This window comes from Phymastichus coffea, unplaced genomic scaffold (assembly GCF_024137745.1).
Source record: "Phymastichus coffea isolate CEN01 unplaced genomic scaffold, Cenicafe_Pcof_1.1 PCOF00135, whole genome shotgun sequence".
Taxonomy (NCBI): Eukaryota; Metazoa; Arthropoda; class Insecta; order Hymenoptera; family Eulophidae; genus Phymastichus; species Phymastichus coffea.
Window position 1 is genome coordinate 268,390 of NW_026706946.1, and position 12,743 is coordinate 281,132.

The 12,743-nt window shown below is 38.0% G+C and overlaps 1 protein-coding gene across 3 annotated transcripts in view; it reads left to right on the plus strand.

The window, feature by feature from the left end:
• Positions 1 to 12,743, plus strand: part of LOC131671787 (protein O-mannosyl-transferase TMTC1-like) — a 91,749-nt gene that overhangs the window by 43,698 nt on the left and 35,308 nt on the right. For all 3 annotated transcript variants that reach the window (XR_009302572.1, XM_058948510.1, XM_058948511.1), the window contains exons 3-6: positions 4,010 to 4,083; positions 5,315 to 5,446; positions 6,184 to 6,256; positions 12,457 to 12,560. Coding sequence is in view for 2 of the 3 variants with exons in the window: in XM_058948510.1 (XP_058804493.1) it covers positions 4,010 to 4,083; positions 5,315 to 5,446; positions 6,184 to 6,256; positions 12,457 to 12,560 (383 nt within the window). In the remaining variant the exon portion in view is untranslated. The remainder of the gene's footprint in view (positions 1 to 4,009; positions 4,084 to 5,314; positions 5,447 to 6,183; positions 6,257 to 12,456; positions 12,561 to 12,743) is intronic.

A 12,743-nucleotide genomic window follows, 5' to 3' on the forward strand; every position in this document is an offset into this window, starting at 1 on the left:
GCGCGTACAAATAGGTCGTGTATCAACCAAAGCTGCGGGCGACTTCTCTTCGGGTGCCTCTAAAGATAACTCGCTCCAGTATGCTCATTAGCCACCGCGTTGGGCCAACAACAAGCTTGCACCGTGCGCGCGCACCTTTAGTTCCTTAATGAGTCGCTACCTTTTCATCGTGTCACCAAGAGTATCCGAAAGTAATAGTTTGGAATTCTTTTGAATAACATCGCGATAGGAGACACGCAAAGCTGACATTGAGATTTCATAGCATCGATATAGTGCGCGATAATAGACAATATTAGTTTCGAGCAGAATGCAAAAGGATCGAGGCGAGGCTACAGCCGAATCGAGCGAGAGAATTATCTGCAACGATATCTCGCCGGCACTTACTCTTGCCGAACAATTCGGACGCGCGTACATACATAATCCGACGATTCGAGCCAGCGATAAATTATGACCGAAAGTCAGCTTTGCGTGTATATATCGACATTGCCACAAGGGATACTCTATCTCTCTCTCTCTCTCTCTCTCTCTCTCTCTCTCTCTCTCTCTCTCTCTCTCCTCTCTCTCTCTCTCCCTTTCTCGCAGTCATTATCATGCGCGCAAAACGCGCAGAGAGAACCCTTGCAACAACATTATCGGCAGATAGAGCTGTTCATGCTTTTGCAAATTGCTTCGACTCCGTAATGGTCTTTGTACCCCACAAGTCCAAATTCACTCGGCTTTCTGTCTTTTCGCATGCTTCATTGGCTTTTTATGAGAAATGCACTTTTAGCTATATGACAAGGAACAATCATCGTGCAATGTTATTTGCCTGTCTGTATGCTTCAATTCGATCGCATTTCCAACTCACTTAACAATTTCAGTAACAACGAGGGCTTTATCGAATGCAGCAAATTATGAAATTGACTCGTGGAGACTTGCTAATGGTAGTTTCGAGCGCTAGAGCTTGATCGCACAACAATTGTTGCGAGCAAACTTATTCGGCGCAAGGCTAGCCGTATAAGAACAACCCAATTCCTCAAATGAAAATTCCATTGAGACAAGCACAAAATCCAAAATGAAAATCCCAATTAAAAGCGGAAATTTGCACAATGCGTATTGTAAAAACATCGCGCACGCGCTGCCAACTCGCATAATGCAAAAGCGCCTCAAGGGCGTTGAAAGCTTATTTGATGGTCTCGCTGGCTTTTGCGCGCATGTGGTATACTCCCGGACGAACGTCGACAGCGCGAGAGGAAAAAAAGTAGCGGAAAAACAGTGTCGCGTGCGTGTGGGTAAAATGACGCGCGCCCGGTCTGAAAGAAAGAATGGCGCGGAGAAAAATAGCTGGAAACACGCGGAGCATTGTCGCGTATTGAAAACTTGAGAGAATGCTCGTGCACCTCGTTTCCTGCGTTGCGTTTTTTTACTTTCATCGCGTGTTATCGATTGAACACATCGAGTTTCTCTCTCGCGAAAAATCATGCTAACGAGCGAAACTGACGTACGTGTGTGCGCGCGTGTTTGGAAAAAAGAGGATCGTATTTGATTGCTGACATACGACGACTATTGGAGTTTCTGTTTGCCATGTATAGGCTGCGACGAGTTGGAGTGGTTGTTGCGCAACAGACAATTGTCAATGTATAGAGGATATATTCGATTGAAGGAATGTTCTCTGTCTAGAACATTCGGTTTTGTTGGTATCTTCGGCGAAATCATTAAAACTTAAAAACATCCGTATGCATTTGTTGCCTGGTAATTGACCGAACTTTCGGTTTCGAATCTCTTGTGCTGCTCGAAAGAACGCAAGGGGATCGGAATCCTGTCTTCAAGCTTAACTGAAATAATTTGTTTGTAGAATGTACATCTACATGATATATTATTAGTATTTAGTCGATATTGTCGCAAATGGTGAGCGGCATGAAATCCGCATGGACGCTGCTCCTGTTTTTTAGCCAGCTATTTTTTCCACTTCGAAAGTACCTCTAACTTTCTAATAGCGCACGAGCAAAAAAGATTGGTACACACTTTCTGCCCAGCCATATTCAAGCAGATGACGCTTGCAGTAGTCTAGTTAAAAAAAGGAAGAAAAGTTCCGCTTATGTAGAGGGAGGGAGGGTAAAATCTTGATAGGAGGACGTAAAAAAATTGGCTGAAGCTTGGGCGTGCTCGCTTAAACGTGCGAAAATACGAAGATAGTCCAAAGGAAATAAAATATCCTCTAATCTCATTTGACCCATCTCTCTTCCTACGACTTTGCCGATTTTTTCTCTTCTTTCACTTTCAGCGAGAGCATTCATGATCGTTCCGTATAGTGTCTTTTGTCTACGATAAAAATCCTTTTGCAAAATAACGTCTACCATCCATTGGCCTACGGTTTAATAAATAAAGACTCGGCTCTCCTCTCTCGTGAAATTGGATTCGCGGACACTACCAACCCAAGAGATAAATCTGCCTAGGCTCTCTCGTATCGCGCGTCAGTCAAGAGAGAGAGAGAGAGGGGGGAGAGAGAGTGAGAGAGAGAGAGAGAGAGAGAGAGAGAGGAAGCCGCGCTCACTGCTTCTACTTCGGCTGATTTATCACACGGGTCCGCGCTATCTTGAGTGGAGCGAATCTTGCACCCGCCGACACTGACGAAGCGCCGATTTTTTCTCTCGCTCTCTCGTTCTGAGACGAAAATAAAATAAAAGAGCTTTTAATGAAGCCATTCGTTGCACAGAAGGATATTGATATACCGAGGCTAATTAGAACGCACGCAAGTTGTTGCGTTTGACCGTGCAATAATCGCTTCGATAATTCCAACTTGGATGTTACGCCAATGTATCCATCAATCAACCACTCGTGCTAACGATGCTATTGGTTTGCAAACGACCTATTGGTGGTTTGCGTTCAATGCGGATGGTTTCGATACTTGTGAGTTAGAGTTCTTGGTAGAGCTCGATTGAATATTTTTTTATTGTTTGTTTTTTTTTGTTTTTATTTTATTTGTGAATACACGCACACATTTTATTTAACTTACACAGCACCAAAATCATTCATAAGAAGGAATATGAATGAAAATTGTACGAGTAAAGAGAAATTGTATACTCGGCGAGATTGAAAAGCTTTATTGATTCATTTCCTTGAGAAAACTCGAAATTGATGAGCCTTTTATAAAAGGTATAATATAAGAAACACTTATCAAAAAATCAAATATTCAAGATATTATCGCGTTTGGAGAATTTCTGTTTTCCAAACAGAATGTCCAAACAGAGCTTATCAAACATTTATGAATCCTATGAGGATCAGAATTTTAAAAGTCCTGCAATATTTAATTTCATTAAATATACTTTCGTTTTACAAAGAGTTAAATACATTTTACACAATTGCGTACGTAGGATACTGAAACTTAGATATATTTATTTCTCTGGTTTTGAGCATCTTTCTTTAAAATAAAATAAAATATGTATGATCTGCAAGGTAGCTTTGACGTAGTACATTAAGATACATGTGCGGGAAAGTAGATTTTTATTTTGTGCGGCGTTTACGTTTGAATGAAGCCAGGGTAAAAAATCATGCGAGACGGAAATCTCTTTGCCAAACATGTATCATATGGTATTTTTCAATAGGATATGTGCAAACTTCGATTTTTTCTTGAGCGTGCGTTAGTTATTTTTTGTAATAGCGATTTCCAAGATACATGTATCAATTTCAAAAATAGATAATTCCAAATCGCGAAAATAGTCATGTACGATTATGCAATTCTTTAATGCATTCGAGGAATGCCGATTGAACAATTGAATTCAAAAGTATATGTTTGAATTCTATGTGACTTCATGATCAAAAAGTTAATAAAGATGGAATTCTTCGAAAATGTCAGTATACATTAGCATAGGAATATCAAGTATCAAGTCATACGTCGCAGTGGGGAGTAAATTTTACTCGTATAGCCTAATTAAAGAAGTTGACAACTGGTAACTCGATCATAGCCTTATACAATTAGACTTGGAAAAGCCAAGGCACACAAATAAAGTCAGTGAATTTCTGTTTTTAGGTGACGGGAATCGTCGGCAGAGCTGACGTGCTTGCCTGCATTTTCTTCTTGCTGTCTTTTCTAGCTTATCACGGGTAAGTTTGACTCTCATTGAAAAGATATTTTCCTTCTTTTAGTTGAAGTGAGCCCCGCCGGAAAAAAGACAACATCACAATGAACATTCGCGACTAATAAATGAACAAGAAAAAAATAGAACGAAAGAAAGAAAGAAAAGGAGTAATAGCGTCGCTGTCGTAGTTGAAAAGGAAGCATAAGTATGTCAAGATGAATCAGCACAATAGCAGCGGTGCATTTTGATTCAAATTCTTCTAGTCCCTTTAAAAAGGGAAGAAACCTCGACTCTTTAATTAATTACGCGCGATAAGTCATGCGTACAATACTTTTTCTCTCCCTCTTATGTATTCTTCTCTCTTTCTTTTAGTTTGCAAAGTTCGGCTACTTTCAGAGAGAAAAAGAGCAAGTGAGAGAAGAACTTGAAGGAATTTCGATTAATCTCGCACGAGCGCGTCTTTTTTCACGCATCGAAGACCATATCAAGCGACACTGATTTTCCTCTTTCACGCCGGGCTGGATTTTTAATAAAAATCCTGGGATCCGCTGCATTGCTCATGATGTGCGATGGTTCAAAGCTAAAAAAACATTTTTCCATTGCAATAATACTTGTATTATTCTATCACGTGATGCAAATGTCATATTATTATAAACAATATTTCGAATATCAGCTTACACCCGTGGTACATTGGTAACGTGTTGGAGGCAATTCGATCGTCAAAATTTAATTAAAAATTGTCTCGGTGTAGCCAGCATGAAGTAGCTTATCAGTAAAACGTAAACGCGGTTAACACGTGAGCGAGCGCCGATATACAGAGACGGACACAACGAGGTTTGCGAGAGAGCAAGTGCCGCTACGTATGTATAAATTGGCGCTCGCGCGCACGACAGAGAGCATCGTCCGATTAATTTTCGGTAAGGGGAGGGGAGAAGAGGATAGTATGGCGCCGACACGCCGCTTGTTCCATTTGTGAGATTAAAACGATAGATTGGAACGATAGCTGCCGATGAAATTCATCCAGAATCGATTTCTCGCTCTCTCTCTCTCTCTCTCTCTCTCTCTCTCTCTCTCTCTTGCCGCAATGATTTAGCGCTCAATCGACCGAGTGCCAAAGAAAAAAACTCCTCCTCGAGGATTAAGTGATTTTCCCATGAAAAATAAAAAAGGACACAAGGGATTTGGTTTTTCGGGATATATGTGTTTTCATTAATTTAGCGCAAAGTGATCAGTAGCTTTGGTTTTGGTTATTGCAGTCAACCGTCGTTCTATGTGTGGAGTAGCATTGGCTTTGGTGCATTTTCGATGCTCGCTAAAGAGACTGGCGTTACCGTGCTGCTGCTCAATCTTCTCTACGACTTTTTTCGCTCTTGGCATCCGATTAAAAGGTGAGTTATCTATTATCTTGAAAATGCATTTGTTCGTATCCTCGCGTTCAATAAGAATTCTATAAATCATGCTTTAGTTTTCTTTTACAACAAGCTTATATACATATCACACTGAATTTTATTTTTGCACATGAAAATTTCATTTGAATTTTTAATATTACCAACATTAATGGCTTAAAATATCGGTCGAAGCTTTTAATTTTATTTGTACAAAGTAGAGTACCTCGATCTTTATGGTTATACATTCCGACATCATTCTAATTAAATGCAACATTCGTTTGAATTTTAGTAAGAAATTTTCATCTCGTTCGAGCTTGTACATGTACACGAGTAAACGTGGCGAGTGCCGCTGTTGCACAAGTTGACAATGCGATTTACGTTTAGATCGAACAATATTGTTAATTTTCGAAATGTGTAAGTGTTTAGCGTGAAAACTATATCCGTCGTTTGGATAAGTTTGAAGTGTTAGCGCAAACGAATTGGATGACTTAATCTTTGAAAAATAAGCGCTGGGTGGGTAAGCGATAAGATTGCAAGTTGCCGAGACAGTCGCAAGTGTTTGGAAAAATAATAATAACATATTTTGCGCACAAAGCTGATAAAATCAGAAGTCTCGCGATCGATGTAAAGCCATAGTTTGAAACGACACGCGCACGGAACAGAGGAAAAAAAAAGAAAACCGCAGAAAAAGCCATACATATGATATTAAATAGCCTTGGCTAATCGCTTTGTTACAGATCTATCCTCGAGGCGAGGTGGAACGACGAGTCGCGGCTGTTCACCCGGCGAGCCGCAACTCTACTTGTCTCGGTGAGTATCCCTTTACAAATGCCAAATCGCAAGCCATACAAGCGTGTACAGTCGCAAAAGAGATACGTATATCTCGTGATTAGCTGACCCAACATTTTTTCGCTGAATTAATCGATGAAAAACAAGGAAGCTTATTTCCCGACGTGACATCTCATTTGGCAATTAAGTCACGGACAGATCAGCCGACGAACGGATTATAGCTCTAGGAAGCCCTTAGCCCCGTGCGTCTCTTGCTAAATGGTATGCCTTTCCATTTCAGCACGCGCGCGTACACGCTACGTTCAGTTTATTTCAAAATGCTGACGGTAGTGGAATTGTTTTGGCCACAACACGAGAAATTGACTTTATAATTTACACTGGCGGCTTTAGAACCTTAGCTTCTCTTTGCGTCGCCCCTCGTTTAGCTTTATCTTGTTCGTGCGGCTAAAGCTTACGTACGTTACTCTGATGAAAGAGATGGGACATCTTACCGCGTGCAAACATTCCGAGAAAGTAGCAAATGAACAAAGTGAATGCTTGTCTATATGGACGCAGAGGCCATTAGCCAAGGGAACAGTACCCGTTTTGATTAGACTCTCTCTCTCTCTCTCTCTCTCTCTCTCTCTCTCTCTCTCTCTCTCTCTCTCTCTCTATCTTTCTCTCTCTCTCTCTCTCTTTCTCTCTTTTGGCTTATCTGCGGAGGATCGTTGCGTTACTTATTCCTGGACTTTTTCCCGAGACTTTCTCTCTTCAAACTTTCAATAACTTAACGTGAAGTGATAAATTAATAAATACATTGGAGCTTATAAAGCTTTCAAGCTTCCTATTGATTAACTTTGACACATCTAATACAAACTGTCGCCATGCAACTGTCCAACTTTATTTATATCAACAAAAGTGAATAAACGTTGTTGACTTGCGCGAGCAAACTGAGAGCTTTCTCCCTTCGGTCACCGAATCCGTGAAAAAAGAGAGAATACATAGGTATACAGGCGAAAGTTTGCCTGAAAAAAAAGGCTAAGACGAGAGTAGTACTTAGCAAAGCAACTCGACTCGACACAGAAATGCATCAGGCATATCGCTCGTTCTATTCCAGGAATTAGAGCTGTATACAGGTATATGACCTTAAAGCCTGCGTGTCATAGTCTGTCTGCCGCTTCAAAACACCATAAGCTCATGAATAGAATGAATAAAACATGGCTGCTTCGCGGGCGCGTGCGTCGAATTGATGTGATTTTACAAGCAGCAAAAGGAAAGAAATATATATCTTTCGATATGTAATACTTGGGACCTCTGGCTGTTTGTGGGCGTGTAATCTACGTAGGTTGTTTACTAAATGCCAAAGCTGCGCGCGCGCACGTGACAAGAATATGCCGGCAGCATTTGCATCTTAGCCCCCGTGTGTTTGTGGGTTTTGGCCAAGGGAGCGAGATGAGGGACTTTCGCGAAGGACATTACTCTTCGGCTCGCTGTACGCTTTAGCAGATTAAACTTTTGTTTATCGAGTGAATTATTATTGGAGCCGGAGAGCTGCTGCCCCTGCTGCTGCTCACTGTACTAAGTCCAAGTTTCGCTCTTGTGTTATGCACACTCGATAAACGCTCGGAGTTTCGAGATTTATCATTGCCCTCGATACACGTGTCTGTATATACACATATATTTGCGCGTACACACACACACACATACCTACGCTTTGCTACGAATTATTGATCATCCGAAAAACTTTCTGCCGCAGAGTGTCTGTCGCATCAATACAATACTTATCCAAAAGTTTGTCCCGCAGGCCAGTCCTTCGCACTCACGCGTGTGCGCAGCGGCTAATTAACAAGAACCACTAAACTTTTCGTAGCAGCGTTTCAAATATGTATGTGTGTGTGTGTGTATACATGTAGAAGGACCGCGATGGATGCGTGGTTCGACGCACTGCGGCAATTGGTTCTCGACGCTTCTGTACAGTTTGCGAAGGTAACCTGAGTGCTTGTTTAGAGGCATTGTCGTACGCGACAGTCGAGCAAATTGAAAAAACAGAGATGAACCATTTTTCTTTATTTTCTTTACAAAAACAGAAAAGACAGAGTGGAAAAGTTTGCGTACGCGAAATCTACGTATATAAAATTTCCTTTTTTTTCCATACTAAATATTGTTCAAGTGAAGTAAAAAAGATGGTTTGGTGAGATAGTGAATGTGCTGCTTCGGGCTTGAACTTCAAAGATGAAATTTGCTGTGACGAATAAAAATTGAAGAATATTGAAAGAGAAATTTGTGAAAAACATAATAAAGCAATATCTTAACATACTAAAGAGTATAATCTACTTCATTTGCAGATATTGAACAATCTTTTAAAAATATTCAATAATCATGATAAACAACAGTTTAGAAGCACTTTTATATGTGCAGAACCAACAGCTTCCGAGTCGCATGTATTAGTTATCTAAATTTATGCTGAACTTTGTAATTTATTATAGGACTAGCTCAATTAAACGTAACGCTTCGCTTTCGAAAAGAATTTCCAAATTCCGCTGAGTTTTTAAAATTTTCAGCCATAGCAAGAATTTTGTATACATATAATCTGGTATGGATACCTGAGGCAATTTAAAATTTGCTGATACTAAGTCGAATAATTTTTACAATCATTTTTAAACTTCATTTTTTCGAGAATTTTAACATTTTTGTTCTACATCCTTAAAAAATGATTTTTTTAACTCCAAGCACAGCTTATAGAATATCTGACGCGTTATATCTTTTTTGTCCTTAAAAGTACATCCATTGCAAATTGACGTTTGTATTCGTAATTTTTCGAAATATCCTAACTCTGATTAAGTATACTTAGACTGGAGGCCAATTTTTATTTCGTGGCGATCAATTAACATGTATTTTTTTAGAATTTATTTGACCGTCATTTTAAATTTTGTTTTTTCAACTTATTTAAAATAACGTATATAGCCTTGCAGTTGGAGATGGTTTGTTGTAAGAGAAAGCGGCAAAACTTGTTAATAAAATTAACATTGGAAAAAGCTACGAGCCAAGTCAAGATATCAAATATTCTAACATTGGCATATTTTTTTGTTCACTAAATGTTTGAAGTGCGCTTCGCTCGCCATCAATTATAGTTTTCATCACTAATTTATTAAACTTAATAATTTATTAAATTCAATAAACGTTAAACATCATTTATTAAAAATAAAATAAACTGACACCACACATATAACAGTAATTATAATTTTTATAAATTAAAAAAAAAGTTTAAAATAAATAATTTATTTTAAGATTTTATTATACTGAATAGTGAGTTAATAAAACTAAAAATAATAAATACATATTAATTGTAAGTGTCAAAAATTATATCAATTATCACGGAGTAATCCTTTATAAACGTAATTTTTTATTCTCTATGTATGTATTTGATCTCCAAGATGTATTGCTATAGAGTCCCAAGATCGAGCTCTAGACAATGCTACATATAATTGCCCGTGACTAAAAACATCCTTGCGTAAATCAACCACAACGTTATTAAATATTTTTCCTTGAGATTATTCTTATGGAAAATGTCAATTTTATTGGAAATTCTCTTCTTTTTAAAGTAAAAGGGTATTCATTTACATAATATAGGGCAATACGATTTAAAATAACAATGTTATTAGATTTATCACCCGTTGTATTATTTGTAGTCACGTATCGTTGCACAGACTTTCATTTATACTTATATTTTTAATTAACATAAAATTGCAATTCTTTTTTAAATTCAATTTGTAAACGGGGTGGGTTGAACGAGTTTAGATATTTGAGCATTATAATGTCATTTAATTCACCATTAATATTTCAATTTATAAATTAAACTACAGTATATAAACGCTTATTTGTCAAATCTAATAAACTGGTAATTTGTATATTGATATCTACATCAATATTGCTAGCAGGCAATATTGCCCATTTATTTATTTTATTGAATTTCTTTTCATGGATCAATTTAGCAAAAATATTTTCGACAATACTCGTTGAAGGTGGAAGTAAACAATGTTCTGAAATATTTATATAATGTTCATTGTCACTATGTATTCCATCTCTAACATTTAACAATAAATTAGAAAATAGAACTTCATTTGGTAAAATTCTCATATTTGTCGTAAACTTATATTTTCAAATGTGTTGCCACTGCGCACTATATTTAATTGAAAGATATAATATTTTATTTCTAGTTCTTCTTACTTTAATTGGTACAAGTTGCTTAAAATCTCCACCTATAATGATAATTTGTCCTTCAAATGGTAAATTATTTCCCAGAACAACCTGTAAAACTTTATTTGCAATATCCAAAGCATATCTACGAGCCATTGAAGGTTCATCCCAAACAAAAACCTTAGTTTTTAACAATTTTTCTGATTCACATCAATCAGTCAGACAGTCCATACCTGTACTCAACATGATCCAATCTGACGTAATATATACATTAGATATATTTCAAATGTGTAATAATATAAAACAAATATAATCTACTGTAATTGAACTTACCTATTCTGATTATCTCGTGCAATATTTATTTAATAATAATGTATATAGTATACATCATCCCGCTGATTTTTGCGTCATCACACCACGTGATCACTCAACCGACCAATCATACTCATTAGAGGCTTCAAGTCTCGTTTTTAGTAATGACTTTTTTAGTAATGATGATGATGAAATGAAAAAACCATTCTTTTCTAAATAAAAATACTCTGTATTCTCTTAACGTAAACATTTATATTTGACATTAGAACGTTATGCTTTCTCTAACAATACAGTCGAGATAAATGCAAGTACAATAAAATTACTAAACGTGAAAATGTTTTGAATCCACGTGGAATATTCAACAATGAATATTCCGCCAAAATGTATTCTTTCGGTTTCACATTTTCAATTTCGCGCAGACACACGCACGCACAGACGAGAGAAAAAGTATCAGGTGTGCGCCGCGTCGAAAAAGAATTCCATTTGTGAAAACGCTGTTCGGGAGTAAAGCTGGCCAAATAAAAGGAATATAAACAAGAGTGGTGAAATAAGAAATTCGTTCGCACGCGTTGCGCACTATTTATCCAAAATTGAATTGAAATTTTCGGATTGGGATCGCATCGCGCGTATATAGTAATCTCCTCTATTTTGAAATCCCTTCCAAGTCACTCGATATTCAACCGAGCGAAAATCCCCACCCGTGCGCGTTATGAATGCAACTACGTCGGATATTGTCCGAAAAAAGGGGGTGGATGACTTTTTTCCTTTTTATCCGTCTTTTTTGAGAAAGAGAAAAGGGACCGACGTCTATTAGGTTTGCTGGCCAAACGTGACGGCCAACTACGTGACGGGGAGAAGTTCGTCCTTTGGTTGACGCCTTTCCGTTTAAGTGCTCGCTTCTCGCAGTACTTTGTCTTACAAATGAACTTCGCGCCTGTGTCTGTCTACCCCCTCCCACCCCCTCCCCTTCTCTCTCCTTCTGTCTTCAAATGGTAAACGCGTCACTTTACACTAACACATTTTAGTCTTCCTATTGTCCTTGAAGAAAGTCAATGCTCAAAATTTGATTTTCTCTCATTACTTTTCCTTGAATTGACTTTCATCCGTAATCAAAATTCTACTCTGCGTACAGTAAACGACAGCACGGCTTTGCGCTCATAATTAACATAACTTTACTCAGGTCAGAAGTTCGACTAACATATATATTGATCTGTCATATATTTACTTATTAATTGACTAACAATTTACTTCTACTAACGTATCGTGATGTTTGACAAGGAGATGAAATAATGAATCGATAATCCACGTGAGTACATTATTAAAATGTCAACTGAGCCGTTACGAATAATGTTAAAGTTGAATTGTCCTTTCCCATTAAACGTACACACAATGGTGTAACAGTGCGCTTACCGAAAGAAAAGTGACTTTTAACCTGAAAAGCTTGTCTCTTCGAAAACAGAACACATTATCTGACAAGAACGCGAAAAACTCGCTGAAAAATCTGTATACACATAAAACGTTTGATTAAGTTCGTCGAGCGTAAACGTATGTCGAAACTTTTTAAAAAAGGCAGAGAAAAAATCAAGTGAGCATGACGCGTACAATCAGACGCATTATTCCGATAAGCAGAGCTTGAAAACATATATGGAAATTAAAACGAACGAATGTGAGAGAGCAGAACAAACGTGCACTCCTTTTCGAAATAATGATTATACATTTTTTGTTATTATCAGCTGAGCATACTTCTAGTGGTGAGACTGGCCTTGTTGCACGGTGCATTACCCAAATTCTCGCCGCAGGATAATCCGGCTGCCTTTCATCCCTGCTTTCATGTGAGGTAAGTGAGCATTGCTTTTCTCTGTATATATTGGCTCGCGTAACATTCAAACGTTTACCTAACTCCTCTTTTTGCTTGTGAACGTTCTAATGCCCTCGTTGTTTACGCGGCATATTGAAATTGAGATGGATACTGGTAGACTTTGTTGAAAGCTACTCTGGGTTTGATGTATGAGTGGGACTC